This window comes from Microcaecilia unicolor, chromosome 5, assembly GCF_901765095.1.
Source record: "Microcaecilia unicolor chromosome 5, aMicUni1.1, whole genome shotgun sequence".
In the NCBI taxonomy this organism is placed as follows: domain Eukaryota; kingdom Metazoa; phylum Chordata; class Amphibia; order Gymnophiona; family Siphonopidae; genus Microcaecilia; species Microcaecilia unicolor.
Window position 1 is genome coordinate 126,763,639 of NC_044035.1, and position 27,772 is coordinate 126,791,410.

Below are 27,772 nucleotides of genomic sequence, written 5' to 3' on the forward strand. Positions count from 1 at the left end.
TTAACGGGACTGGGGCCATGTTGCAGGAGTCCTGTTTATGATATCCCGCTCCTGCCTGCTTAAATTGCTTTGAATATTGGCCTCATAGTTCATATCTTTGGCTTAGGCCTGCTCAAATGGATAGTGATGGTGGTGGCCAGCAGGAAATATGTACATGTAGTACCATTTACTTAAATATAGTAGTACTAAATATATGCACTTATTTAAATGTCACAGTCTGCATTTATATAAATACACTGAACACTGCTGTTGAATATTGACTTTCAGGTTTTTACTAGTTTTCTAAAAACTAGTAGATTCAGGGACAAATGTTGGGTGACAAAGAGGGGCATTTTCGAAAGAAACGTCCAAGTTGCGATTTGGACGTCCATGCAAAACGGTGAAATCCAGGGGCAGGGAAACCTGTATTTTCGAAACAAGATGGACGTCCATCTTTTGTTTTGAAAATACCGTTAGAGTCGTCCAAATCCTTAAATTTGGACGTCCCTAGACAGGGCCGTTTCTGACTTTCGGCGATTTTAGAAACCAAAGACATCCATGTCAAAAACATCCAAATGCAAGCCATTTGGTCATGGGAGGAGCCAGCATTTGTAGTGCACTGGTCCCCCTGACATGCCAGGACACCAACTGGGCACCCTAGGGGCCACTGCAGTGGACTTCATAAAATGCTCCCAGGAACATAGCTCCCTCACCTTGTGTGCTGAGCCCCCCAACCCCCCCCCCAAAACCCACTACCCACAACTGTACACCACTACCACAGACCTTACGCATGAAGGGAACACCTAGGGGTGGGTACAGTGGGTTTGTGGTGGGTTTTGGAGAGCTCGCTGTTTCCTCCACAAATGTAATAGGTAGGGCGGGTATGGGCCTGGGTCCACCTGTCTGAAGTGCACTGCAGTACCCACTAAAACTACTCCTGGGACCTGCATGCATTGTCATGGACCTGAGTATGACATCTGAGGCTGGCATAGAGGTTGGCACAACATATTTTTAAAGATGTTTTTTGACGGTGAGAGGGGGGTTTGTGACCACTGGGGGAGTAATGGGAGATCATCCCCGATTTCCTCCGGTGGTCATCTGGTCATTTCGGGCACCTTTTTGTGCCTTATTCATAAGACAAACAGGTCCGGGTGAAAACGTCCAAGTGTTCGTCAGGGACGTCCTTGTTTTTTTCGATTATGGGTCAAAGACGTCCAAGTGTTAGGTACGCCCAACTCTCGCCTTTGCTACGCCTCCGCCACGTCCCCTTGAACTTTGGACGTTCTTGCGACGGACTTCAATTGGAGACGTCCAAAATCGGGTTTCGATTATACCGATTTGGACGTCTCTGGGAGAAGGACGTCCATCTTCCGTTTTATGTCGAAAGATGGACATCCTTCTCTTTCAAAAATGAGCCTGAAAGTATTTCAAAGAGTTGTCACATCATTTATCATATAAAATGCTACCATTGTACTGTGTCCCTTAGTCTAAATGAATTAGTCAGTTGTCAAATTCATTAGATATGGTTGGAGAAAATCAAGTATTGGGATTAGTCAAATAAAAGCTTATGATGAAACAAGAGGATGCTTTGATATGCAGTTAATACATCAATTATCTGACTCAGACAAATTTTCTTCATAGGCCATTTTATAAGGTCAAACTGCTTTTTTACCTGATTGGATAGCAGATTACTATTCTTCACTTCTGTTTAAGTAGGTTTGAAAATAAAGGAGTATGTCAGGGTCATCATGGTAGGGTCATGGCTGTGTCAGTAACTCATCTAAGTTCAATCTCTATTGAAGAGATTTGTAAAGCTGAGACATGGAGTTTAGTGATTCCCTGAACAACAGGGGGTGTGAAGGATCCATTCTTCAAGACATTTTAGAGGGCTAGAGTCTAACTCCAGGCCTCAACTAGGGCCCTTTAACATGTGTTTCACCTAAGCAATAATGCACGCTGGGGAGAGTCTGTCTATGCAGCTGTTAGTCCATCCATTCATATGCATTGGTTCGGTTGCACATGCAAAATAAAATCAATGCATAGGGTTCTATGCAGATAGTGGAAGAAGATGAATGCAAAAAATGCCGAACAGTGTGGTGGTGGAGGGGGGAGGAGAGATCAGGTCCCACCACTGAAGACAAAGCACAGTACAACTAGCCACATTGAAGACTTGAACAACATGCCAGCAGGACTTATCCTCATATTTAGGTACGAGGAGGAGAATGCAGTATGAGGTACAACGGAGCAGCATGCAAGTGCAAACCCCATTTCTATCAGCACAAGAAGAAGAGGAGGACTGTGCTGAGAGAGAGGTTGAGGTCATATACTGGAGAAGACCAAACCTCCTCTGGTATGAAAAGAGATCCATGCCATGAGGGCGAACAGAGTCATGTGCTGATTAGAATCCCATGAGCACTGACATAAAAAGAGAAAGAAAGCTACTGCACTGAAAGAGGAGTTTCATTGGCAGCTAAAGATGATGGGGCTTCAGGGTGTAACCCCCCCTAGGAAATCCCACTGCTGGTGGACAGAGTTCTGTAAATTTCCTGGGAGTCACTAGAATGACAGTGATGCTGAGGTATGGAGACTATGGGGAGATTTGCCTAGCCCAGACCAAAGAGTTGGGGTGTGTGAGACCAAAGTAGAAAGCAGGAACTTACCAGGCTCTTTGGTTACCTATACCCCGCTGAGACCCAATGGACACGGAGTTGAGGTAGCGATAACAGACTTTAAAAATTACCTCTGTGGTTTAGCAGAGGCACAGGAGGAGAAGGAGTTTGTTTCCCAAACTAGGAGATGAGGAGAGTAGGAATGTGTTACTTGGTGGGGAAAGATCACATTGGGGAGGGGAGAGTGGGAGTGTGGGGAGCCTTCCCCTCTGTGCTGGAGAGAGTGAAAGAGTAGCTAATAAGGTCTGAATAGGGAGGAATTGATGGGGGGCTCTATTCAAGTTTGATATAGACAGTGCACCAGGTCTAGGATGGGGCAGACTTATTACTATTGGAGTATAAGGAAATGACTTTCTATTAGCATTGAAACTAAACAGAAAAGTAATTTCTTGTTGGAGCACTACATATTGGACATTTTTGGAATCACTAAAGTTTATACCTATTTGACCGTTGTTTTACCTGGTTCAGTAAAAGTTGATGAATTTCACTCCTGTGTGTGTGTGGATCCTCAATTTTTTCTGGTGATATAGACCTGAGGAGTGGGTGGGGATAGCTTTATGGCCTATCGGAGGCAACACCAGCCCTGACCTGTGCCCTGAACTAAAACAAATTTTGTGTGCCCTTGCCTGGTGCATGCTGTCAGGAGTGAGAATGGTACTTGGGACATTATGGGCTACATTCTATATACTGTATCATGCCTAAAAAATATGCCTAGGTGTATTCTGTAAATTATACCTAAAGTTAGATGCAGTTTATAGAATATGCCTAAATCTAGGCATAGTTAATAGAATACACCCAGCGCCCATATTTTCTGTGACTATATTTAGTCATGGCCATTTACACCAATGAAAACCTGGTGTAAATGCCGGTGCCTAAACTACATGCAGAATGAGCATATTCTATATCACTACTCGTAAATTCAAGGAACTCCCACGACATGCCCATGCCTCTCCCATGACCACGCCCCCCTTTTCAGATCCGCATTTTAGAATTTATGTGCATCAGTTATGCACGTAAATTCTAATTAATGTTAATTAGTGTCATTAATTGCTTATTAAGTGCAATTATCAGTGCTGATTGGCTTGTTAAGCTAATTAAGTTGTGAACACAAATCCAGAATACAGATGGATTTGTGTGTATAACTTAAGTCACATTATATAGAATCTATACCACATGAGTTGGAGTTACGTTTTTTTTAATATATTACTATTTCTATTTATTTTTAAATTTTTTTTACAAAAACTATACAATGGAGAGAAAATGTATACCAGTAATAGTCACATCAAGAATTAAGACAGAAAGAAGACAATAAAAAAATTTCCAGGGATGTCCTGTTTTACAGATGTTCTGTATTCAGATCCTATCCTTCTTGCTTTCTATCACTTCTGTTCTAAGAGTTGTACTGTACAATTATCAGTCTCTTATGAGCTCTCTTTACCTCTGCCTACAATTCAATTTTTTTTTGGAGCTAGTGCAAATCTAGGCAGACAAATTATTTCACTGCAAGCTAAACCCTCGAAATCCACAAAAGCAAACAGTTTCCAGACTGAAGATATTGCCTTCAGTGCCAATTAGAACTATACAAATGGCTCCTTGTCTCCTCTTAACATCAGAAAGTTGACTTCTATCAGCAGAACCAAACTTGTCTGTAACACATTATAAAAAAACAGAATCTCCTTCCTTTTTTCCCAGTAGCACAATTTAGATAGTCATTGTTATCTAGTAAAAAAAAAAAAAAATACAAAGTATCTGTCAATCTTAGATTTGACTACTTACAGATACAAATCAGTGGGATCAAGCTAAAATATATATATATATATATATATATATATATATATATATATATATATATATATATATATATTGTGAGAAGGGAGAGGCTGTCCTACCCTGGTTAGGCCCCTAGAGGGCGCTGTTCCCCTAAAATGTCCAGGGAGAAGGGCTGGGTGAGTCGCTGAAGGGAGCCAGTAAGGGGAGGTATAGCTGGAGGTCGCTAGGACCGGGGAGAGTCCTGGAGGTGGAAACAGGTGCAGCAGGTTATGGGCTGGGTCCTGTTTGGCCATTAAACACTTAATACCCCACCTGAGTGGTGAGGGGGAGGAGGAGAGCTAGCAGCGGAAGAAGAGGGCTGGTAGCTGAAGCAGGAGGTCCCCATGTGAAGTACTGGCTGAGCCCTTTGGACTGGTGGTGAACTGTGTGCAAAGCAAGGAAGCTGGCTGGGGTAAGAAGGCCCTAGAGTGCCAGGTATAAGAACTGTGTGTTACAAGGACGGACTGGGTGTCCGGGTTACAAGGAAGGACTGGGGTGTTCATGTTACCAGGAAGGACTGAGTGTCCAGGTGCTTAAGCTGGAAGATTGAACTGACTAGGAAGAAATGTTTAAGCTGGAAGGACTGTTTAAGCTTGTAAAAGTGTTTTAAGCTGGAAGAAGTGTGCCCCAGGAAGGGGGAATAAAAGAGTTGTAAGAGAATATCCTGTTGGTGAGACCTGACTGTGTTTGCCTTTGAGAAGCAGGTCACCCTGAGCAGAAAGGAGTAGTAGAGTAATTTGCATAAAATCTGCATACTGAGAACCAGCTCACCCTGAGTGAAAGAGGGACCTGGGATCCTGAGGTGGGAGCTTCATCTTCACAATATATATATATTCAGAACTGACTCTTAATGAGGCCTGACAATCTAAAGCTACCCTATCGCTTTGCAATATGGTAAAAAAGCATCTTTATTTGAACTAATGATACTTGATATTCCAAATATTTAAATGATTTCACTGAAACAATTTGAAACATAACCACAAAACAAGTAGGAAAATAGAATAATACATAAAATAATTTTATATGATAATATTGTATTTAAAAGAATACTGTATACAAATCTCAAGTGAAGTCTTACCTGTCAATATTCAGTCTAAGGCAGTGGTACTGCATGTAGAAATAATTATACCACAAAACATCAAATCAGGAATCTATGCTCATTAGCATATATTAGAAAGAAAAGGCAAGGCAGATAGGTATCAGATCATGTAATAAAGATAGATACGTAGGGTAGAAGGCAAATTGTATCTGTGAATTTACAACCTAGTAGTAGGAGTTCAACAACAGAGTGCAATTTTCAAAGGCTTTTATATGATTAAAACATGTTTTTTGATAATTGCCAAAGCACAGGTAAACATTAGGGCTGCAGGAAGATTAAACATTTTTAATTCGATTTATTGCATTGTGTGGTAAAGATTAATATGTAAGATATTTTTAAAGAAAATACAACAAACACAAATAATTTGCATATATGTTACATCATGCTCTTGCTTTATTTCTGGCCATATTCAAATCCAGACTAAAATCTCACCTTTTTGAGGCTGCTTTTAAATCTTAACCCGTTATTTTCCTGTTCATTACCCAGGTTGTTTTTATTATTCCCATAATAAATGAAATTTCCTAATCCCTTGAATAGATTATAAATTCTGTTGAGCAGGGACTGTCTCTTATGTATTTATCTATAGTGTTTATGTTTATTAAAAACTTTATATACTGCTTAACTTCAGATACCAAAGCAGTTTGCAATCATCATCATATATAATAAAACGCACCTCCAACATTCTGAAGCTGACTGAATGGCTGAGGCATTCCTGCTCTCTGTATCCATCTCCTGAATTGACATCACGTACTTCCGGGTTCATCACAAGCAGAAGTGACCAACCACATGAGGTTTCTCGGCTTCAGAATGTTGGAGGTGCATTCTATTAAATAGGATTGGTCAGTTCCTTGAAGCATAGTCAGAGCTCAGCGTCCTGCACAGTAACGCTCAGACACCAGAGAGAGAGAGAGAGAGAGAGGGGGGGGGGGGGGGGGCTGACACCACAGAGAGGGAGGGGGGGAGGTATCTCTGTCACACACACACTCTGTCCAACCCCTTTTTAAACTCTGCTAAGCTAACCGCCTTCACCACTTTCTCCGGCACCAAATTCCAGAGTTTAATTACACGTTGGGTGAAGAAAAATTTTCTCCGATTTGTTTTAAATTTACTACACTGTAGTTTCATCGCATGCCCCCTAGTCCTAGTATTTTTGGAAAGCGTGAACAGACGCTTCACATCCACCTGTTCCACTCCACTCATTATTTTATATACCTCTATCATGTCTCCCCTCAGCCGTCTCTTCTCCAAGCTGTATAGCCCTAGCCTCCTTAGTCTTTCTTCATAGGGAAGTCGTCCCATCCCCGCTATCATTTTAGTCGCCCTTCGCTGCACCTTTTCCAATTCTACTATATCTTTCTTGAGATGCTGCGACCAGAATTGAACACAATACTCAAGGTGCGGTCGCACCATGGAGCGATACAACGGCATTATAACATCCTCACACCTGTTTTCCATACCTTTCCTGATAATACCCAACATTCTATTCGCTTTCTTAGCCGCAGCAGCACACTGAGCAGAAGGTTTGTGTGTTATCGACGACGACACCCAGATCCCTTTCTTGGTCCGTAACTCCTAACGTGGAACCTTGCATGACGTAGCTATAATTCGGGTTCTTTTTTCCCACATGCATCACCTTGCACTTGCTCACATTAAACATCATCTGCCATTTAGCCGCCCAGTCTCCCAGTCTCGTAAGGTCCTCTTGTAATTTTTCACAATCCTGTCGCGATTTAACGACTTTGAATAACTTTGTGTCATCAGCAAATTTAATTACCTCACTAGTTACTCCCATCTCTAAATCATTTATAAATATATTAAAAAGCAGCGGTCCTAGTACGGACCCCTGAGGAACCCCACTAACTACCTTTCTCCATTGTGAATACTGCCCATTTAACCCCACTCTCTGTTTCCTATCCTTCAACCAGTTTTTAATCCACAATAGGACATTTCCTCCTATCCCATGACCCTCCAATTTCCTCTGTAGCCTTTCATGAGGTACCTTGTCAAACGCCTTTTGAAAATCCAGATACACAATATCAACCGACTCCCCTTTGTCCACATGTTTGTTCACTCCTTCAAAGAATTGAAGTAAATTGGTCAGGCAAGATTTCCCCACACAAAAGCCATGCTGACTTGGTCTCAGTAATCCATGTCCTCGGATGTGCTCTGTAATTTTGTTTTTAATAGCCTCTACCATTTTCCCCGGCACCGACGTCAGACTCACCGGTCTATAATTTCCCGGATCTCCCCTGGAGCCTTTTTTAAAAATGGGCGTTACATTGGCCACCCTCCAATCTTCCGGTACCACGCTCGATTTTAAGGATAAGTTGCATATCACTAGCAGTAGCTCCGCAAGCTCGTGTTTCAGTTCTATCAGTACTCTAGGATGAATACCATCCGGTCCAGGAGATTTGCTACTCTTCAGTTTGCCGAACTGCCCCATTACGTCCTCCAGGTTTACCGTGAAGTCAGTAAGTTTCTCCGACTCGTCCGCTTGAAATACCATTTCCGACACCGGTATCCCACCCAAATCTTCCTCGGTGAAGACCGAAGCAAAGAATTCATTCAGTCTCTCCGCTACGTCTTTGTCTTACTTGATCTCCCCTTTTACCCCTCGGTCATCCAGCGGCCCAACCGATTCTTTTGCCGGCTTCCTGCTTTTAATATACCGAAAAAAAAATTTTACTATGTTTTTTTGCCTCTAATGCTATCTTTTTTTCATACTCCCTCTTGGCCTTCTTAATCTGCGCCTTGCATTTGCTTTGACACTCCTTATGCTGTTTCTTGTTATTTTCAGCCGTATGGGTGGTATATTGGTGTATTAGGTTCTGCCCAGTGTAATATTTATGGTACAGTAAGGTTCAGAGTGTGTTTTTGCACAAAGTTGTGCATAGTGTTTTGCAGTTGAACGATTGTGGTTAGTATATGCTTTGAGCAACCACTTTATTCTTTGACATATGATACATAGCTAATATCTAAATTTAATAAAAGGTATTGTGACATTTATTTTTATTTTTTTTTTCTGTGTGTGATCAGACAATTATGGATTTAAGCTCCACCCCTGCCCCCACCCCTAACCCTGCCCCCTTTAGCCTCCCCAAACAGTTGGGCCACTGACCGCCTATGCAGTCACTCTCACTTACACTCTCTCAAACATACACTCTGAGGAAAACCTTGCTAGCGCCCGTTTCATTTGTGTCAGAAACGGGGCTTTTTTAATAGTATACAATAAAACAAAGTAAATGCTAAAAAAATAGAAAACCTAAAATAAAAGGAACCCCATAGTATTAATAGGAAAGACCTATGCAAACAAAATACATCAAGCATCTATATTCCTCATTCAACTGACAAGAAATTACCAGATTTTTGGCTGGCTGGGCTGGATGGCTGGCTGGGTTCACATCAGGCTCTGCAACTTAGATTAAATAACTACATTTTCTACTTATTTTCTGCTTATTTACAACCCAAACATTTACTGACTTCTGCTCAGTCTGTGTTGAGGCACCAGTCCTCAATTTTACTCTGAACTTCTTCCATTTAATTTTGGCTGGAGAAAGGAAATGTTATCTCCCCTAAATAACTCTCCTTATGCACTGAGATTGGAGCTTGATCCTTATTTACATCTATCCTTCCTCTGGGACAATAAAGAAAAAGCCTACAGCAACCTGCATCAATTGGACCATCCAAGGATATCAGAACCAGAAACTCTAAAGTTCATACCTGCAATCCGTGAGTTAAAACATTTATTTTAACTTCATAATCTACTTCTATAATTCTGAATCTTTTAGATTCCTTAAAACTAAAGGAAACCTATGCACTGTCTCTAAGAATTTCACATAGATATGCTAAGTGCAGCCATTTGTTTCTATGTTTGATGGAAAACTTTGATCACACAGGCCTGGTCTGAATTTACAACGTTAAAAGGTCTGTTCTTTCAGCTATTAAAGCCTTAACCCAGCATTGCCAACTAGGAAAACTGTTGATCTACAGGGTGTACTCCAAAGAGTGGATTACAGCGCCACCCATTGAACTTTTGCCTAACTTGCTGCGGACACAAAAATGTGTCATGCAAGCATCCCAGTGGTGTGTGGGTGAGGAAACCATAACCCTCACAAACCAAAGAGAAAGCAAAAGTACAAGAGGTCAAACACCTACATAACAGTACTTAAAAGATCACCATATTGTCACACCAAAGCTAACCACAGCACCCCCAGACCACTGTCTAGATAAAAGTGGGGGTTTACCACTGGCTGAACTATGCCCAACAGGTTTCAACATCCAACATCAACCAAGACAAGGAAGACAGGGTGGAGGGGTAGCAGTCTTGATTCGAGACACAGTCAAACTGCGCAGAATATCCATCCCCCAGCTACATGGATCAGAATCTCTTTTAATCCAACTTGAAGAGGAGAAGCCAATCTGGCTGCTCATGGTATACAGAGCACCTCGTAACAACACATTATCTGTTCAAGAACTCCTAGACCTGATTACTCAAGTGAACCTGAATTACCCTAGGCTGGTGATCATGAGAAACTTCAATCTACACATCAAAACCCCAGATACCACCACAGCTGCCCTTCTGGACATGATGACAGCACTAGGATTTACTCAGGTGATCAATTCTCCAACCCACGAAAAGGGTCACATACTAGACCTGGTATTCTACAAAGGGGTGGATATCCCAGAATTCTGGGATAACAGTATTGAAATAACACCCCTATCATGGTTAGACCATTTTCTAATTAAATTCTCCCTAAGTGACCACCTGAAACAAATGGTTTTCTCCAGAACTTCGGATCCTTAAACACGAAGGACAAAAACTGGAAAGGAGATGGCGCAAATCTCACCTGGATGAAGACAGGCTAAACTGCAGGAAGCACATGGCAAAGTACCACCAAGCCTCAACAGCAACCAAAAAACAATATTTCTCTCAATGCATTGCACAGGCTGCCAATTCAACCAAGCAGCTGTTAAGTATAGTAAACAGCCTACTGCAAACCCCACAACAAAATCAGCCTGCCCAGTCTAAACTGAACTGCAATGATTTTGCTCCATACTTTGCAAACAAAATTAAAAGTCTCTGCCAGGATTTACAGGCAATCCCACCCAGTGCCCAACCAGTCAACCAGGGGTGCACAAACTAGCCCCCTCCTAACAGAGACAGATGGAACACTTTTAACCTAATGACAGAGGAGAGCCTTGACAAAATCCTAAGAGACCTTCGACCAACTACCTGCTCCCTCGATCCCTGCCCATCAAAGATAGTGCAGCAGGCAAGTATGGGCCTTATAGAAGGCACCACAAAAATTGTGAACATCTCTCTTTCTAATGGGCAACTACCAACAGCATTAAAAAAGGCAGTGGTTTGCCCTCTGCTGAAGAAAAACAACCTTGACCAGGACAAACTTGAAAGTTACAGGCCAGTATCCAACATCCCGTTTCTAGGGAAACTCATAGAAGAAACAGTATGTGTTCAACTTAATGAATGGCTAGAAAAGAGTAACTGGCTAGACCCATGTCAATCTGGATTCAGACCCGGTTATGGAACAGAAACGGTCCTTGTATTCCTGCTAGATGATCTTCACAGAAACCAAGACAAAGGATTCGCCTCGATGTTAGTACTGCTAGATTTCTCAACAGTTTTTGACACTGTGGATCAAGATATCTTGCTAGCACGACTGACAGAAACAGGTATCAGTGGAACAGTACTTGCCTGGTTCAGATCCTATCTATCAGACAGGCAACAATCCATAATGTTTGGCAGCAACTCATCACCACCATGGACACTGACCTGCAGGGTACCACAAGGATCGATACTGTCACCTATTCTGTTCAATATCTACCTCAAGCCACTAGCTGAGCTGATTCTGTCAATGGACACTCAGTTCTACATCTATGCGGATGATGTGCAGCTACTCATACCCATTGAACCAGACTTACCTACAGCCTTGAATAAACTGATTACTTGTCTAACATCAATTCAAGAATGGGCTAAACACAACAAACTTTGCCTGAACCCAAGTAAAACTGAGCTTCTCTGGGTCCCTAACACAAGTGGATACATACTTGACATCAAAATCCCTTTTGGGAAGTATGAACTCCCCCTCAAATCACAAGTCAGGAACCTTGGAATACAGTTAGATTCAACACTTACTCTGATTCCCCAAATCCAAGCAACCTTCAAGAGTTTCTTCTACTATTTGCAACAGCTACGTTGCCTCTCTCCTTATATCGAGATGGTAAATCTTATCCCAGTTGTGCATGCCACGGTAACACCAAGACTGGATTACTGCAATACACTATACAATGGTCTGACTACAAAGGGTCTGCACCAGCTCCAGTTGATTCAGAATGCAGCAGCAAGACTCATAGAAGGTTGCAAGCGATGTGACCACATCACACCATTTTTGCAAAAACTTCATTGGCTACCAGTACAATACAGGGCTAAATTTAAAACTCTATGTCTGATCTTCAAGGCCCTGAAAGGAAATGGCCCAGAGTATCTGAAGAATAGGATGATCCTCCACACACCGCCAAGGACATTAAGGTCCTCCCAAGGACTTTCACTAACTACACCCTCTCCAAAAGACATTACATAATGTGATATCCGCAAGCGAGCCTTCTCCGGAGTAGCTCCCACACTCTGGAATGCATTGCCTGAAAGGCTCCGCTTAACACAAGACTATCTGTACTTCAGGAAGCAGGTGAAAGCTTGGCTCTTCAACCAAGCCTTTAATGGAAGAAGGAACTAACTTTGTAGTCTCACTCACACACACAAGGATTGACTCGGGCTGCACATACTGCAGCGGGACATGTTTATCCTCTCCTACCCTAGCTGAGATGATATTTAACCATCTCTCTGACCTCATGTGCAACTTTCTTCAAATCAGTCACCTTACTTTCTAATTCTTCCTACTTTCTTACTCATCTATATGTTACAACTTTGCCTTACCCTTCACTACCAATTATAATGTTCTATTACTTATTGTGTAGTCAATGCAAGTAGTATACCATCCCATACTTTGTATTGTTACTTGAATATTTTTATTGCTGTAATTGCTTATTGCTCATGTTTGATCCATTGTTACTGTACACCGCCTTGAGTGAATTCCTTCAAAAAGGCGGTAAATGAATCCTAAAAAATAAATAAATATGTCTAGTAGTGTTATAGAAATGATAAGTAGCAGTAGTAGTAGGATAGGTGTACTTTTAACCAGACATGCAAGGCTTGTTTTCAGGCAAGCTGGTTTATCTAGGTCAGTGATTCTCAAACAGAGTGTCTGATACACTGGTGTGTTGCAAGGACCTGGGAACTCGTATTACAGGGCTAGACAAAAGCTTTTCTCTCTCTTTCTCTCAGGGCTCCTTTCATAAAGCGGTGCTAAACCCAATGCAGGCTTACCGCTTGCTAAACAGGAAGTACCTCTGGGCTATGCAGCAGCCCAGCGGTACTTCCCTCCCCCAGCATGCTGTCATAAGTACATAAGTACATAAGTAGTGCCATACTGGGAAAGACCAAAGGTCCATCTAGCCCAGCATCCTGTCACCGACAGTGGCCAATCCAGGTCAAGGGCACCTGTCATATCTGGTGCTACAAATATATATTAATTTTTTGTAGCACCAGGGTGTACCTGGTGGTAATTGGGCAGTGCCGCTCGCTGCCCGGTTACTGCTAGGTTAGCGCAGGAGCCCTTACTGTCACCTCAATGGGTGAGGGTAAGGGATCCGCCAAAAAAGGCTGTGCGGCAAGTGCTTTATTTGCTACAGAAAAGAAAGACTACCCTTTTACCAGCTGCAGTAAAAGGGGACCTCGGTGCGCTTCAAAAACAAGTGCCAACGCCAGCACAGGCCCCCTTTTGCCTCAGCTTGGTAAAAGGGGCCCTTAATGCTGTGTCTGAAGTGGAAGTACCTTCAATTGATGGAAACAACATGTAGACTGCAGCAGGCTGGGAACAGCAGAGTCGTCATCAAGGTGTTTTTAGCCAGAACCGGGGTATAACCAGACGGTGCGCTTCAAAAACAAGAGACAGCTGAAGCACTGCCACCGCAAATACCTTGGCTGCCGGGGGTTCCCAACCCCTTCCAGCTGAAGATTTTGTCCAGCGCTGGTCTCCAGTGCCACTGCATTGCCTACTCTTCTCTCTCTTCCCCTCACGTCCAGTACGTTCCTTTTAGTGAAACTGAGCATTCTCAATTTCACTAAACGTTTGGGGACCCCCGCCAGCCAACCAGGAGCCCAGGGAAAATTTGGGGGGACCCAGGCCTCCATGGCCCCACCTAGCTATGCCACTGGCCAGAACTAAAGCAGTTCTATCAGAAAAATTTCCACAGGTTCCTGAAAAGAGAGACAGAAAACTGCAGGGCCAGGAACACACAGCAATAAGATAAGCAGATCTCTTTGCTCAGAGAATCCACCCTGCTGAATGTTGTTTCTGCTTCCTGTGATATTGGGCAAATTTACTTCACCCTCCATTGCCTCAGGTACAAAATTATAATCTGGGCGTGAAGAGAAAGAAACAGCAGGGCAGGGAATGTGGCAGCGCTGGCGAGGGTTGGGGACGCCCTCCAGCAAAGGTATTTGCTGCTGTGGGGTGTGGAAGGGCGGCGGGGGAGCGGCGAGGTGGTGGTGGTGGAGGGCGAGGCGGCAGGGCGGCAGACTAAAATGTGCCCCACACCTTGGGATCTGGCCCCATCCCACCGCGAGGCCTGGCTATGCGCCTGTGGCTTACTGCATAAAAATTGGCCTGACTTTTATGCAGTCCTATTTAGTAGTTAATCTGGCTGGTTAAGTGTTGAATATAAGCACTTCATTGGTCAAATGCTGACCCCCACCCCCTGGAACACCCCAAAATAGGTTTTCAGTTCAGCACTAACTGGTTATTTTCAGCAGCATTAACCAGTTACATGCTGCTTAAAATTAGTGGTTAGCCCTGAACAGGTGATTTAACCAGTCAGGAGCCATTTCTGCCTAGTTAAATCGCTTTGAATATTGATCCTATATCTATCTATCTATCTATACATACAGTACTTACTAAATAGAAGTAAGTAAGCTATTTTATAAAAATTGAAGCATCATTGTCAATTTTAAATTGTAGATTAACCTTTCTGTTATCAGTGCTCCGCTCAAAAGCTGCAGATGAAAAACGGAGGCATACTGCGCGGCGAGCTCGGGCTGAATATCATCGCCATTCTTTACGAGCTATTCAGAAAGGAAAAGTAGCTGGACTGAGTAATCTGTTCCAGGGTTTTGGCTTGGACAGTGGTCGAGAGATAAGACTGGACAACAACAATCACAGTCCTCTAACGTCATTCACAATACCATTCAGGTAGGTTTCCATGCTAGTGGAGTTTTACTTCTAGTACATCCATTAATCAAGTGAATAAAGAACCAAATGATAAAATCTGAAGAACTATATTTGAATTCTGTCTTCACTATTGACTATGTGACTAGAAGAGAACATACAGGGCAATTCTGTAACTTAGGCCAGTGGTTCCCAAACCTGGTCCTGGAGGCACCCCAGACAGTCAGGTTTTCAGAATACCCACAATGCATATTCAGGAGAGAGACTTGCATGCACTGCCTCCACTGCATGCAAATCTCACTCATTGATATTCATTTTTTTTAAATAAGAACATATAAATAGCCATACTGGGTCAGGCCAATGGTCCATCAGTATTTTGTTTCCAAAAGTGGCCAATCCAGGTCACAAGTACCTGGCAGAAACCCAAATAGTAGCAATATTCCATGTTACAAAATATGTGTACATTCCCTGATCTGCAAGGCTGACACCTGCTGTGGTTTAAACACTACTAGGCAATCCCTGGGAAAGGGAGACTATAGAGCAAGGGGGGAGGGGGAGAAAGGGGGCACCTAAAGAAATATGTACAGAGCACTAAAACACCTGGAAATTAGTGCTGTTTGAAATAAAAAAAATAATGTTTTTTTTCCAGTTTGAAAATTGCTGTGTTCAGGAAGAGAATTTTAGAAGTTTTCACCAAAACGTCTACAATTGGACTTGATTATCATATCTAAAGTGCCCATCATTGTATTCTCTACAATGAAACCTAACAGGCCAGCACTTTGAGTTCTGTCGTTCAATTAACTTCTCACCCACTTATCATTTTTCTTCCTATCTCCAAACTGGCTTGCTTTTTCACCAATTTTCTATATGAAACAGTGTAAAAGACTTTACTAAATTTCAAATAGGCCATATATGTAGCTGATGGGCCATATCACCTGGAACATGGCAGGCCACAAGGCAGCTGATTTGAGTTAAACTTACACTTAAACTTACATGTATTAATGACAGCAGGTAACATTTAACTAGTCATAGACTTAGGCAGCAGAAGTTTAAACTTTATAGTTACTTAGATTATTGCAAAGCTTGAGGATAAGCCATTGTTTGAATACGCAAAAGAGGGCTGCTAGATGCTGGATTAAGAATGGAACCTTGAATGTTAACCTCAGCAGTGCAGACCATAAAAGCTCGACAGACTACTTGGACCAATTGGCCAATAACTGTTGTCATCTAATATGTTACTATACTGTATTACTGTATTATTATTTGGGCCTGGGGGAGTCTGAATTTAGATCTTGGAAGCTACCTGGATAGTGCCTACCTAGATGTTTAACCACCAGGGAATACTGGATGCTGTGAGTTGAGGAAGACACTATTCTACCAACAAAGGGTGGAGGAGCAGCCTAATGGTTAATGGAGAAGCAGCAGACTGAGAACTAAGGAAGCTTGGATCAAATCCCACTGTGGCTGCCTGTGATACTAGACAAGTTGCCTAACTCTCCTTGCCCTAGGTGCAAACTTAGGGCCTTGTTTACTAAGGCGCGCTAATGCTAGAAGTACCCATATATTTCCTATGGGTGTCTCTAGTGTTAGCGCACGCTAAAAACATTAGCGCACCTACAACGCAGCTTAGTAAACAGGGCCCTTAGATTGCAAGTCTTCTAGGGACAGGGAAATACCTACTGTACTGGGATGTAACTTGCCTTGCTCTACAACTGAAGAAGCTACGAGTTAAATCCAAAATTCCACCATGGTGGAATACTGGTCATCTAATTCTGAACATCCAGAAAGGAGAGGAAAGACTATTCTCCTTTATTCCTAAATATGTAGATGATCCTAAAACTAGAGTATAAAAACATTCATGTGCAACTCCTGGGTAAACCTTTTCAGCATGATCCTACTCTTGTTGGTGGTCTGTGGCAACTTTACTAATCCATGTTCACACTATTATATTTTAAGTCACATTGCAACAGATATAATTGTTGATGATTACTGCATGTTTGTAGTGTGCTCCAAATACTAGCCAGTTGAAACTAAATAGTATAAATCATTGTTAGCAGCGTTGTCATACAGGCTCTTATGAAAAAGCGCAGTCAGTTCAAAATGCATTAGCAAGAAATAATTTATGAATGCTTGTGTGGCCCCGGTTGTTTTAAAGAAAATATACCTGCATAAAAATAAAACAGAGGAGTAAATGACCCAGGTCCATATGGTAAATCAGAAAAAGTCCATGGAGGTTGTGCTACTTCACTTCATCAGTGAACGAGCGGTTTCAATTAACGTTACTTGAATGGACCAGCAGTAGCTATCTGCCTTGTACAGCATGCTAATGCAATGCCACAACATAGCTTTCTTTTCTAAACTTTCAGGTTGTTTTAATGACACATTTTTTTGTGTTCTTTCCTGCCAACAAGTCTTATGAAAAAGTCAGGTCATTGTTCCTAAATACAAAGCAGTCCAGCATAACAAAAGTGACTTCTGTCTCTAGTGTCCTTCGGGGTGTAATGCTTTGAGAAGCAAATTCTAGGTCTAATTTACTAAAGCTTTCTTCCCATCCAGTGACTTAGGGATATATGTGGGAGGAGGGGAAGGGGGAAGAAACTTAATAAGTCAGGCTTAGATACAGACGCGCAGACTGAAGAAATTCCCAGTATGGCTACTGCAAGTATCAGATGGCATTGTCTGGCCAGATTCAGAGTATAGTCAATAGTGCATTCTTCTTTCTTATGAAAAGTCTTTATTCTATAGACTCTGTATAAAGACATTAGAATTTATCATCACTTTTCATGACATAGTTTCAGAATACGGACCATGATGTTTGAATAACGCAAAACATTTCATAACAAAGCAAGGGCTTTATTTGTTAAAGTGTATTACCATGTTAACACATTGTAGTAAATAGCAATTGCATAAGATGGAACCCATGGTCAATGCATGTTCGACAACAGTGATAATGTGTTAGCATCTTTTGTAAAATCTAGCCCTAACTCTGTGTTATTTTTGATATTGACTAACAAAAAGAAAGATTTATTTATTTATTAGGATTATTTACCACCTTTTTGAAAGAATTCACTCAAGGCAGTGTACACTAAGAATAAATCAAACATAAGCAATTGACAATTACACCAGTACAAATATTCAAATAACAATACAAAGTATGGCGTGGAGGGGCATAATCGAACGCGAACGCCCATCTCCATGGGTGTCTATGTCCAAAAACAGGTATGTGAAGAGGCGGGACAGACCGTATTATCGAAAAAGATGGGCGTCCATCTTTTGTTTCGAAAATACGGTTTGGACAGACCAAATGCCATGGATTTGGTCCCTTCTGAGATAGGCTTTTTTTTTTTTTTAATATTTATTTATATTTTCCAAATTAACTTTACAAAGATATTTTAACTTTGAGGAAAAATTACAGAGTTCAGGCAAAAGAAAAAAATCTCTAATAAAAGACATATAAACAAGAAAAATCTAATTCCTACGCTCTATTTTAGTCCACAATAAAGTAGATCCAAGGTGCCCTAGGAAATAAACCAAGGGGAATTGGTAGCAGATCAATACATATAGAACACAATTAGGCTTCTTTTATATTACTTAAGGCCTGTTAGTTATACGGGTTGTCCTATTTCCTTCTTGGCCTTTATAAATTCACTCAACTGGTTAACATCATAAAAAACATATTTCTTATCCTTAAATGTTACCAAATACTTGCATGGGAAACGTAATTGAAATCTAGCTTGCAATGAAATAACTTCTTGTCTCAAGTCCAAGAACTTCTTTCTACGTTGTTGTGTCCATTTTGAAACATCTGGGAAAATAAAAATTTTCCCTTCTAAAAAGTCCACATTAGATTTTTGAAAATAAAGGTTTATTAGTGCTTCTTTATCTTGGAGGAATACAAACTTCAGTAGTAGTGTGGATCTCTTTTTTATTTCTTCAATAGTTTGCTCTAAAAAAGCAATCAAATCCAGACCTTTTGATTGATCTTTTAACTGAGCTTGAGTTCCTTGATCCTGGGAAATTTCTTGCTTTACTGGTAGATAATAAATTTTTTGAACCGGTGGGTTGATACTGCTTCTAAATCAGTTTTCATGCTTTTTATTTGCGTAGCATTACTTAAGGAAACTGAAATAAACGATAGACAGACCTTATGAAGGTTTTCTAGGGCAGACCATATAGCTTCCAATGAAATCTCAGCCGGTCTCACCAGCAGTGGAGTTGCCGCCAAACATAGTAACATTTCAGCCGATGAAGTATCTGTCTGTTCCAGAACCACTGCTGTGGCTTGAGGTCGTTGGTCACCCTCCATTTCTTCCCGCACCTTCGCTTTTTCACCCGGGACCTGCCTCTCTTTCAGAGACGTCGATATTCCTCTCTCCGGAACTGGTACACCGGTAGGCTGCGGGAATGGAGGGGTTAATGGGCCGGCAGGACTGAGTGAAAAATCACTCTCCAAGTCTGTGCACTCCCCTGCACCGGCAGCGGAAACGCCCGTAGGTGTCGAAGCCAGGAACGCAGAGATAGATGTTTGATGAAGTGATGGAGTTTCCACCTTAGGAAGTAGAGGTCCCTTAGGTTTCCCCTTTCTTTTCGGCATATTCCACTAAATGAAAGGTAAGAATACCAAAGAACAAAGTAAAAAGGAAATATTTTAAATTTCTTTAGGGAGCGAATTTCTCTGCTTCCTACACGTCGGCCATCTTGGATCCCATTCTTGGCTTTTTTTTTTTAGCGATAATGGAAACTAAAAACGCCCAGCTCAGAAATGTCCCAATCCAAGCCATTTGGTCGTGGGAGGGACAAATGTACAACACTACCATAGCTCTTAGGGGTGAAGGGGGCAACTACATGTGGGTACAGTGGGTTTTAGAGGCCTCCCATTTACCACCACAAGTGTTACGGGTGAGGGGGGGGTGGGCCTGTGTCTGCCTGCCTGTCTTTTCTGTTCACTAAGGCCATTTTTACCACAGCCAGAAAATAGCCAATTTTCCATTTTCCCAATTAATGACCATGTGCTAATGTTGCCATGAGCATGCAGCCATTAACAAAAATTAACACATGAGCACTTACATAAGGACTCACATGCTAATCCTGTACTAATTAGATTGTAAGCTCTGTTGCGCAGGGACTGTCTCTTCATGTTCAAGTGTACAGCGCTGCGTATGTCTAGTAGCGCTATAGAAATGATAAGTAGTAGTAGTAGTAGTAGTACTAATCAGTTAGTGCATGGTATTGTGGCTGCACTAACTGATTCATGCAGTCACGCCCACTCTCCACCCCTAGACACACGCCTTTTTAGAAAAATTCAGGAATTTATTTTAGCGTGTGTTTTGCACATGCAGATTGGGATTTTTCTGCAGGATGCCACGGTAAACCCTTTTAAATTGTGGTAAGTGTGTGCTAGCATTTACCGCAGCTTAGTAAAAAGACCCCCTAAGTAAATTACCTTAACAAGACTGACAAGTTCCTAGTTTGAAGTGAAGGAATCACTCTTTTCTAAGCAAATCATCTAATGCCAACCAACATTCAATTAGGGGTCCTTTTACAAAGCTGCACTAAAAAGTAGCCTGCAGTTGTATGGGCTTGTGAAAATTGGTGCACATCAAGGCCACTTTTACCGCAGCAGGAATTTCCATTATTTTAAATGGAAATTGAAAATGACCGTGCGCTAATAAAAAATATTGTCATATGGCTATTTACTGGCTGAGCCATTACTCCCTCCTATTTAGTAGACAGTAAGGGCCCATGCGCTAACCCAGCGGTAATCGGACAGAGTGCGCCCATGGCTGATCACTGTCGGCATGCTTACTCTCAGCCCCCTACTCTAGAAAATAGAAACATATTTTCTGCTGTGGGAAATGACACGTGTCAAAAGCACAACACTTCCGCAGGATGTTGCGGTATACCACGCGGTAGTAATTTTTTTCCGCATGATACCCACATGGTAGCCCTACCTCACCTTTGTAATAGGAACCCTTAAGGAAACACAACCAGAGCAAAGAACTCCATGTATTAACTTACTGGCAGCTAGCTATTAAAATACAGTGAAACCTAGTTACTAATAACGCACTTTGATGGTACTACTGTGCACATTAGCAACTATCTGTGAATTTGGTAATTGCTATTATTTCCATAAAATTATTCATTTCTGTGCATACAGGGTTTTTTTTGTACTCTCAGTTTAATTAAATATGTAATCTTATTTCTGTTTTTGACTATAGTAAAACTTGGGAACGTCCACCTAGACCATTCTCTAGAGATGTCATCATTCGCTGGTTTAAAGAAGAACAGATTCCAAGGCGAGCTGGCTTTGACAGAAACATAGAAACCATTGCATCTTGGTTTCATGGTATAAATCAATTTAAATTTTTTACATGTCATCACTTCTGCCAGAGTAGAATGGAGGTTACTTATCATTTTCAGACTCATATTTGACAGATAATCTATTAGGGGAGATTCATTACTATAACTTGAGCAGCTGAACCGGATGATATCCAAAATATTGTTTACATAAAATGAAACATATAAAGGGAACAATAAACTCTCCTGTGGCATCTAAAATATATATAGTTTCCCACATTATACTGTTAATAACTGTAAAAAAAATGCCTGAGTTTAATTTTATGGTATCATTGGAGAGATCTTATTGATGATGTCTATGGTAATTATGTTAATTTTGGAATATTTTGGTACCAAGGATGCCACTTTTGTTTTCCGTTCCTGTCATATTAGAATATCAGTTCAGAGCAGAGGTTCTCAAACCAGTTGTCAGGATACATCAAGCCAGTCAGGTTTTCAGGATATTCACAATGAATATGCATGAGAGAGATTTGCATACAATGGAGCTGTCATGGCTCTGTTGTGCCCCCCGCGCCCTGACTCACCTTGTTCTTTGGTGGTTGGGGTTCTGAACATCTTTGACCCACTTGCTGCCCTCTCTGCTGTTCTGAGCCTCTGGCATGGCAGTCTCTGGTGGCTCTGTGGCCCTCAAAGTCTCGCCTGCCATGCCACTGTCTCATAGGCGTATGTGTGAGCCACGGTCCGGAATTTAAAGGACTCCCCTGGAGGCACCGGGAGCTGACGTCATGGGCCTAGGTGTATTTAAGAAAGGCCCAGGCTCACCTCCTTCATCTTCTCAATGTCTTCCTGGTCTCCTCAGGTGTGTTCCTGTTGAGGCCTACCTTGTTCTAGTGTCTGCCTTGCCTTGACTCCAATCTCCTGCCTTGCCCTGACCACAAGCTCCTACCTTGCGTTTTCTCCAAGTTCTAATCCTGCTTTGTTTCCGAATTCCAGTCCAGCTTTGTCTCCGAGTTCCAGTCCTGTCTTGTCTCTGAGTTCCAGTCCTTGTCCTGCTTGTCTTGTTTGTTCCTAGTTCCTGCATTGCCTTGCCTTGTCTGGTTCCAGTTCAAGCCTTGTCTGCCTTGTCAGCCCTGTCTGTCTTGTCCTGCCTAGCCCTGTCTATCAAGTTCTGCCGGTCTTATCTTCAATCACATCCAGTTGTCTCCCTTGTCTCCAGTCAAGTCCTGCCTGCCTTGTCTTCTGTCAAGCCTTGGCTAATGCTGTGCATAGTCCGAGTGACTCACCTGCTATAGTCAGTTCCTGGCTGTGGCCCAAGGGCTCACTTCTTGAACTGTGAAAGGAACCATTGCATGCAAGTCTCTCTCATGCATTTTCATTGTGGATATCCTAAAACCCAGACCAGCTTGGTGTGCCCTGACGACTGGATTGGTTTAGGAGGTCATGTACTAACAGTTAATAAGTGTTAAAACTGTTTTTTATGCAAAAGCCCTAGTTACCAAGCTGGGGGTAAACTACCACAGAAAAATTACTACAGGATTTAATAACCTGTGATACCTCAGTTTATATACTTTTATGTTGCTGCAGGTGGGAATTCTTCATTTCTAGGCTGTAAGAATGCAAAGACAGCGGGATCCAAGTGAGGACTGCCATATATTAAAGGGCTGGACTAATGTTTTAAAAAAGCAATCCTCACATCATTGATCCCCCTATCCCTGATCTACTTTTCAAGAACACTTGATCCCCTTTTAAAGAAAAAAAAAAAAGAAAAGCCTCTGAATCTCCTTGACTCCTACTGGGTGTTTCTCTTGTGGGTAGTAGAGAGGAGCAGGAATGATTCTTGGACACTCTTGCAATTTTCAGTCTCCTAGTGGTAGTCTAGGAGGTCAGGCTCCCTTATTTGGCACCTTAAAACAACTCTGGCCCTAAGCATATTAACAGTGCCTAGGAGAAGATGCTAGACTGCATGCCTTCTTGCTAAGCCCTCGATGTGCATCATCTTTTTCCATTATACCATATGCATCAGAAGATAAATGTTTGCTACCAGAATTTAGTGATGAGAATTATATAATCAAAGCTTCTTTTGAGATCAATCAAAATTTATTTTTCAATGTATGTTCTTCTTGTGTTTCTACATTCCTTTAAGATTCAGTTTATGCATCCTGATGTTATTTAATGAATTGAGTTTATTGTGGAGTAAACACTCTCACAATAAAATAAAAAAAAGTTCAAAAATGAGAGTGCAGAATTATGTTTTAATGTATTTTATTTGCTGAAGGTCCCCTTTTCTGCAATGGGAACCATTTACTAGTAGCATGGTAATAACTTTAGTAAGTCTAGGGCTGTATTTATTCATGTGCAGTAACATTAACGAACATTGACTTGCATTAATGCAATTTAATGCACCTTACATAAAGCAACTGCCTTATTCTTAGTGGAGCCTATTTACTAATGTGTGTTTAACTTGAATTAATATGTGTCAGTCTTCATTAATAACCATTAACATGTTAGTGCATGTTACTAAATAGAAGCCATGATCCTTTGGGCCCTATTTACTGAAGTGTTTTAAGGTTTAGCACATACTGCACATTAATAAAATTAATATGCATTAACTGTAGAAACCTCAATGTAAAAAGTAATCATTTGATTTGTGTTCCTGCTACTTGAGAATCCCAGAAGGCAGTTAACTTTTTTCTCTTGCTTGAACTGTGAACACAAGTTGATTTTTCTAATAATGGAGTAGCAGTAATAACATTTTTTTGTTTTTTTTAACTCCTTTGATATTGCCTAAATAATAGCTGGTACACTGATTGCCACTTTTCTTTATTGAATCAACTTCAGATTTTATTCCTGGAGCACCCTAATTTTCCAGGACAGAGAAGGCATTATTCAGGAGTATCCTTTGGGGGTGTGGGTGTTTCTATGTAACAAATCATATGCTGCCAGAACCTGTGGAGGGGCATAATGAAAAGGGACGTTCTCGTTTCGATTTGGACGTCCTCGCAGAATGTCCCAATCCAGGGGCAGGGAAACCCTTATTTTCAAAATAAGATGGACGTCCATCTTTTGTTTCGATAATAACGTCAGGGACGTCCAAATCCTTAAATTTGGTCGTCCTTAGACTTGGTCGTTTCTGATTTTCGGCGATAATTGAAACCAAGGACGTCCATCTCAGAAATGACCAAATGCAAGCCATTTGGTCGTGGGAGGAGCCAGCATTTGTAGTGCACTGGTCCCCCTGACTTGCCATTACACCAACTGGGCACCCTAGGGGGCACTACAGTGGACTTCATAAATTGCTTCCAGGTACATTGCTCCCTTACCATGTGTGCTGAGCCCCCCAACCCCCCTAACCCCCCCAACTCCCCCCAAACCAACTACCCATAACTGTATACCACTACCATAGCCCTTACAGGTGAAGGGGGGCACCTAGATGTAGGTACAGTGGGTTTGTGGTGGGTTTTGGAGGGCTCGCTGTTTCCTCCACAAAATTAACAGGTAGGGGGTGGGGATAGGGCTGGGTCCGCCTGCCTGAAGTGCACTGCACCCACTAAAACTGCTCCAGAGACCTGCATACTGCTGTGATGGACCTGAGTATGTCATCTGAGGCTGGCAATCAATATTTTTAAAGATGTTTTTTTAGGATGGGAGGGGTTAGTGACCACTGGTGGAGTAAGGGAAGGTCATCCCCGATTCTCTCCGGTGGTCACCTGGTTAGTTCGGGTACCTTTTTGTGCCTTGGTCGTAAGAAAAACACGACCAGGTAAAGTCGTCCAAGTGTTCATCAGGGACGTACTTGTTTCTTTCAGTTATGGGTCGAGGACATCCTAGTGTTAGGCATGCCCAAGTCCTGCCTTCGCTACGCCTCCGACACTTCCCCTTGAACTTTGGCCATCCCTGTGACGCAGTGCAGTTGGGGACGTCCAAAACTGGCTTTCGATTATACCGATTTGGACGACCCTGTGAGAAGGACGCCCATCTTCCGATTTATGTCGAAAGATGGGCGCGGAAGATGAGTGTTCTTCTCTTTCGAAAATGAGCCCAATAATAATCCATTTATTCCTGTGTTATTTGATTCTTTGTTGGAATGGGGGTGGATTGGCTTCATAGCAATCATAGAGGAGGCTCCTTTTAATATGACTAATTCTGGGTCAACTCTTTTTTTCAAAGCAAAGAATTGGAGACAGATGGGGCAAACTTTAAGTCTCCTGATTCCCTTAAGAATAAAGGCACAACAGCTATTATATAATAACCGTTTTGATTATTTGATTGGGTATTGATCGGTTATAGAAAAACAAGACAAATTAAAGAGAATGACACTTAATTGAAGGGAATAAGCTATGAATTAGGCATAGTATTATCTGCTGGGAAATTGTGTTCAAATTTGGGAAAAGGTGGAACAGGAGTTAAATAGGTAATTTCAGTGTCTTTTGTATATTGCACTGCATAATAGTATAGTGGGCTGAGAGCATGGGGAGCTGGGCTTGATTCCTACTGCAGCTCCTTGTGACCCTGAACAAGTTACTTAACCTTCTATTGTCCCACGTAGAAAAACTTAGGGGGTCTTTTACAAAGGTGCTCTAGTTCTTTTAGCATGCACTGAATAGTGTACACTAAATGCTAGAGACACCCATAGGAATATATGGGTGTCTCTAGTGTTTAGCACATGCATATTTTTAGCACAAGCTAAAAACACTAGCACACCTTTGTAAAAGGACCCCTTAGATTGTGAGCCCACTAAGGACAGAGAATGTACCTGCATATAATAAAAATGTAAATCCCTTTGGTTGTTCCACAGAGAGGCAGTATAACAAATCCATGGCCTTATTTTCTTATATACTGGCTTCAAACCATTGAAATGGTGTATATTTAAGTACAATGGTCTCTTCTTTCTATTTCAACAGGGCTCACAATCTTTGAGTTTGAATGTGAGGTAATGGAAGGTTAAGTGACTTGCCCAAGATCACAAGGAATGGGATTTGAACTGGGATCCCCTAGTTCGCAGCCTTTTACTCTAAGAGTTAGGCTAATCCTTCATCCCTAGCAAGGCAATATCATTTCAGGTGTAGTTCAGCAGTTAAAGTCACTGATTAAAGCAGTTAGAGCCTAGCATAGTGATTATTAAAGTCAGTATTTAGTGTTTGATTATGAAAGCAGTTAAAGCCTAACATAGCAGTTATTAAAGTCACTGTTTAGTGTTTAATTATAAATGCAGGAAGGATAGCAATTATTAAAGGCCCTTATATGGAAACCTGACCCCTAATGGTAGTATTACAAGAATACATGTAGCAGTCACTGGGATAAGTTTAAACCCAGTGCTGGCAAAGGCAGGGGGTACTAGGGATCACTCTGGCTGGAAAACACTAGAGATCAGGGAATGTTGAAAGTAGGCTTAGGGCAGGGAGAGGGCTATGGGAAGTTGAGGGGGTTCTTTGTGATGGAAGGTGGACTTCCATTTGAAGGGTTGTGAATAAGGGGATACCACTAAGTGGGTGAGGGCTGTAGTTAGGAGGGTACCCTTGGGTAGGAGGGTTGTGATTGGTGGATGCCTTGTCATGTGAGCTTTTCGTGAAGATGATCGGTCCCTTTAAAGGTGAGCTGGTTGATGTAGTGCATCTAGATTTTCAGAAGGTATTTGACAGGGATCTGTACTGGGACTGGTGTTATGTAGCATATTTATAAATGATCTGGAAATTGGAATGAAGAATGAAGAAATTAAATTTACATCTGACATAAAAATTTTCAAAGTAATCAAAACACATGCAGATTATGAAAATTGCAGGAAGACTTTAGGAAACTGGAAAACTGGGAATTCAACTGGCACATGAAATTTAATGTGGAGATATGCAAAGTGATGCACATAGGGAAGAATAATCCAAATCATAATTATCTGATGCTAGGGTCAACCCTAGGAGTCAGCACTCAAAAAAAAGATCTAAGTGTCACTTTAAACAATATGCTGAAATCTTCTGCCCAGTGTGTAGCGGTAGCCAAAAAATCAAACAAGATGCAAGGAATTATTAGGAAAGGGATGCAAAATAAGACCAAGAATATTATAATGACTCTATATCACTCCATGGTGCTATCTCACCTTAAGTATTGTGTTCAATTCTGGTTGCCGTATCTCAAAAAAGATATAGCAGAATTAGAAAAGGTTCAAAGAAGAGTGACCAAAATAATAAAGTGGATGGAACTCCTCCCATATGTGGAAAGGCTAAAGAGGTTAGGTCTCCATCTTGGAAAAGAGATGACTAAGGGGGATATGATTGAGGTCTACAAAATCTTGAATGGTGTAGAATGGGTAAAAATGAATCAATTGTTCACTCTTTCAAAAAGTATGACCACCAGGGGACACCCAATTAAATTACATAAAAATACTTTTAAAATAAAAAGAGGAAATATTTTTTCACTCCAGAATAGTTAAGCTGCGAGGAGGATGTGGTAACAGCGATTAGTGTATCTGGATTTAAAAAAGGTTTGGACAAGTTCCTGGAGGAAAGTCCATAGTCTGTAATTTAGATGGATTGATGGAAGTCACTGCTTGCCCAGTGATTGCTAGCATGGAATGTTGCTACCAATTGGGTTTCTGCCAGGTACTTGTGACCTGGATTGGCCACTGC

At 41.6% G+C, this 27,772-nt stretch overlaps 1 protein-coding gene across 1 annotated transcript in view; it reads left to right on the forward strand.

Annotated features, from left to right (window-relative positions):
• The window catches only part of SH2D4B (SH2 domain containing 4B), a 190,852-nt gene that overhangs the window by 123,346 nt on the left and 39,734 nt on the right, over positions 1–27,772 (forward strand). The window contains 3 exon segments of the mRNA XM_030204876.1: positions 14,672–14,882; positions 20,216–20,224; positions 21,077–21,204. Coding sequence (XP_030060736.1) covers positions 14,672–14,882; positions 20,216–20,224; positions 21,077–21,204 — 348 coding nt within the window.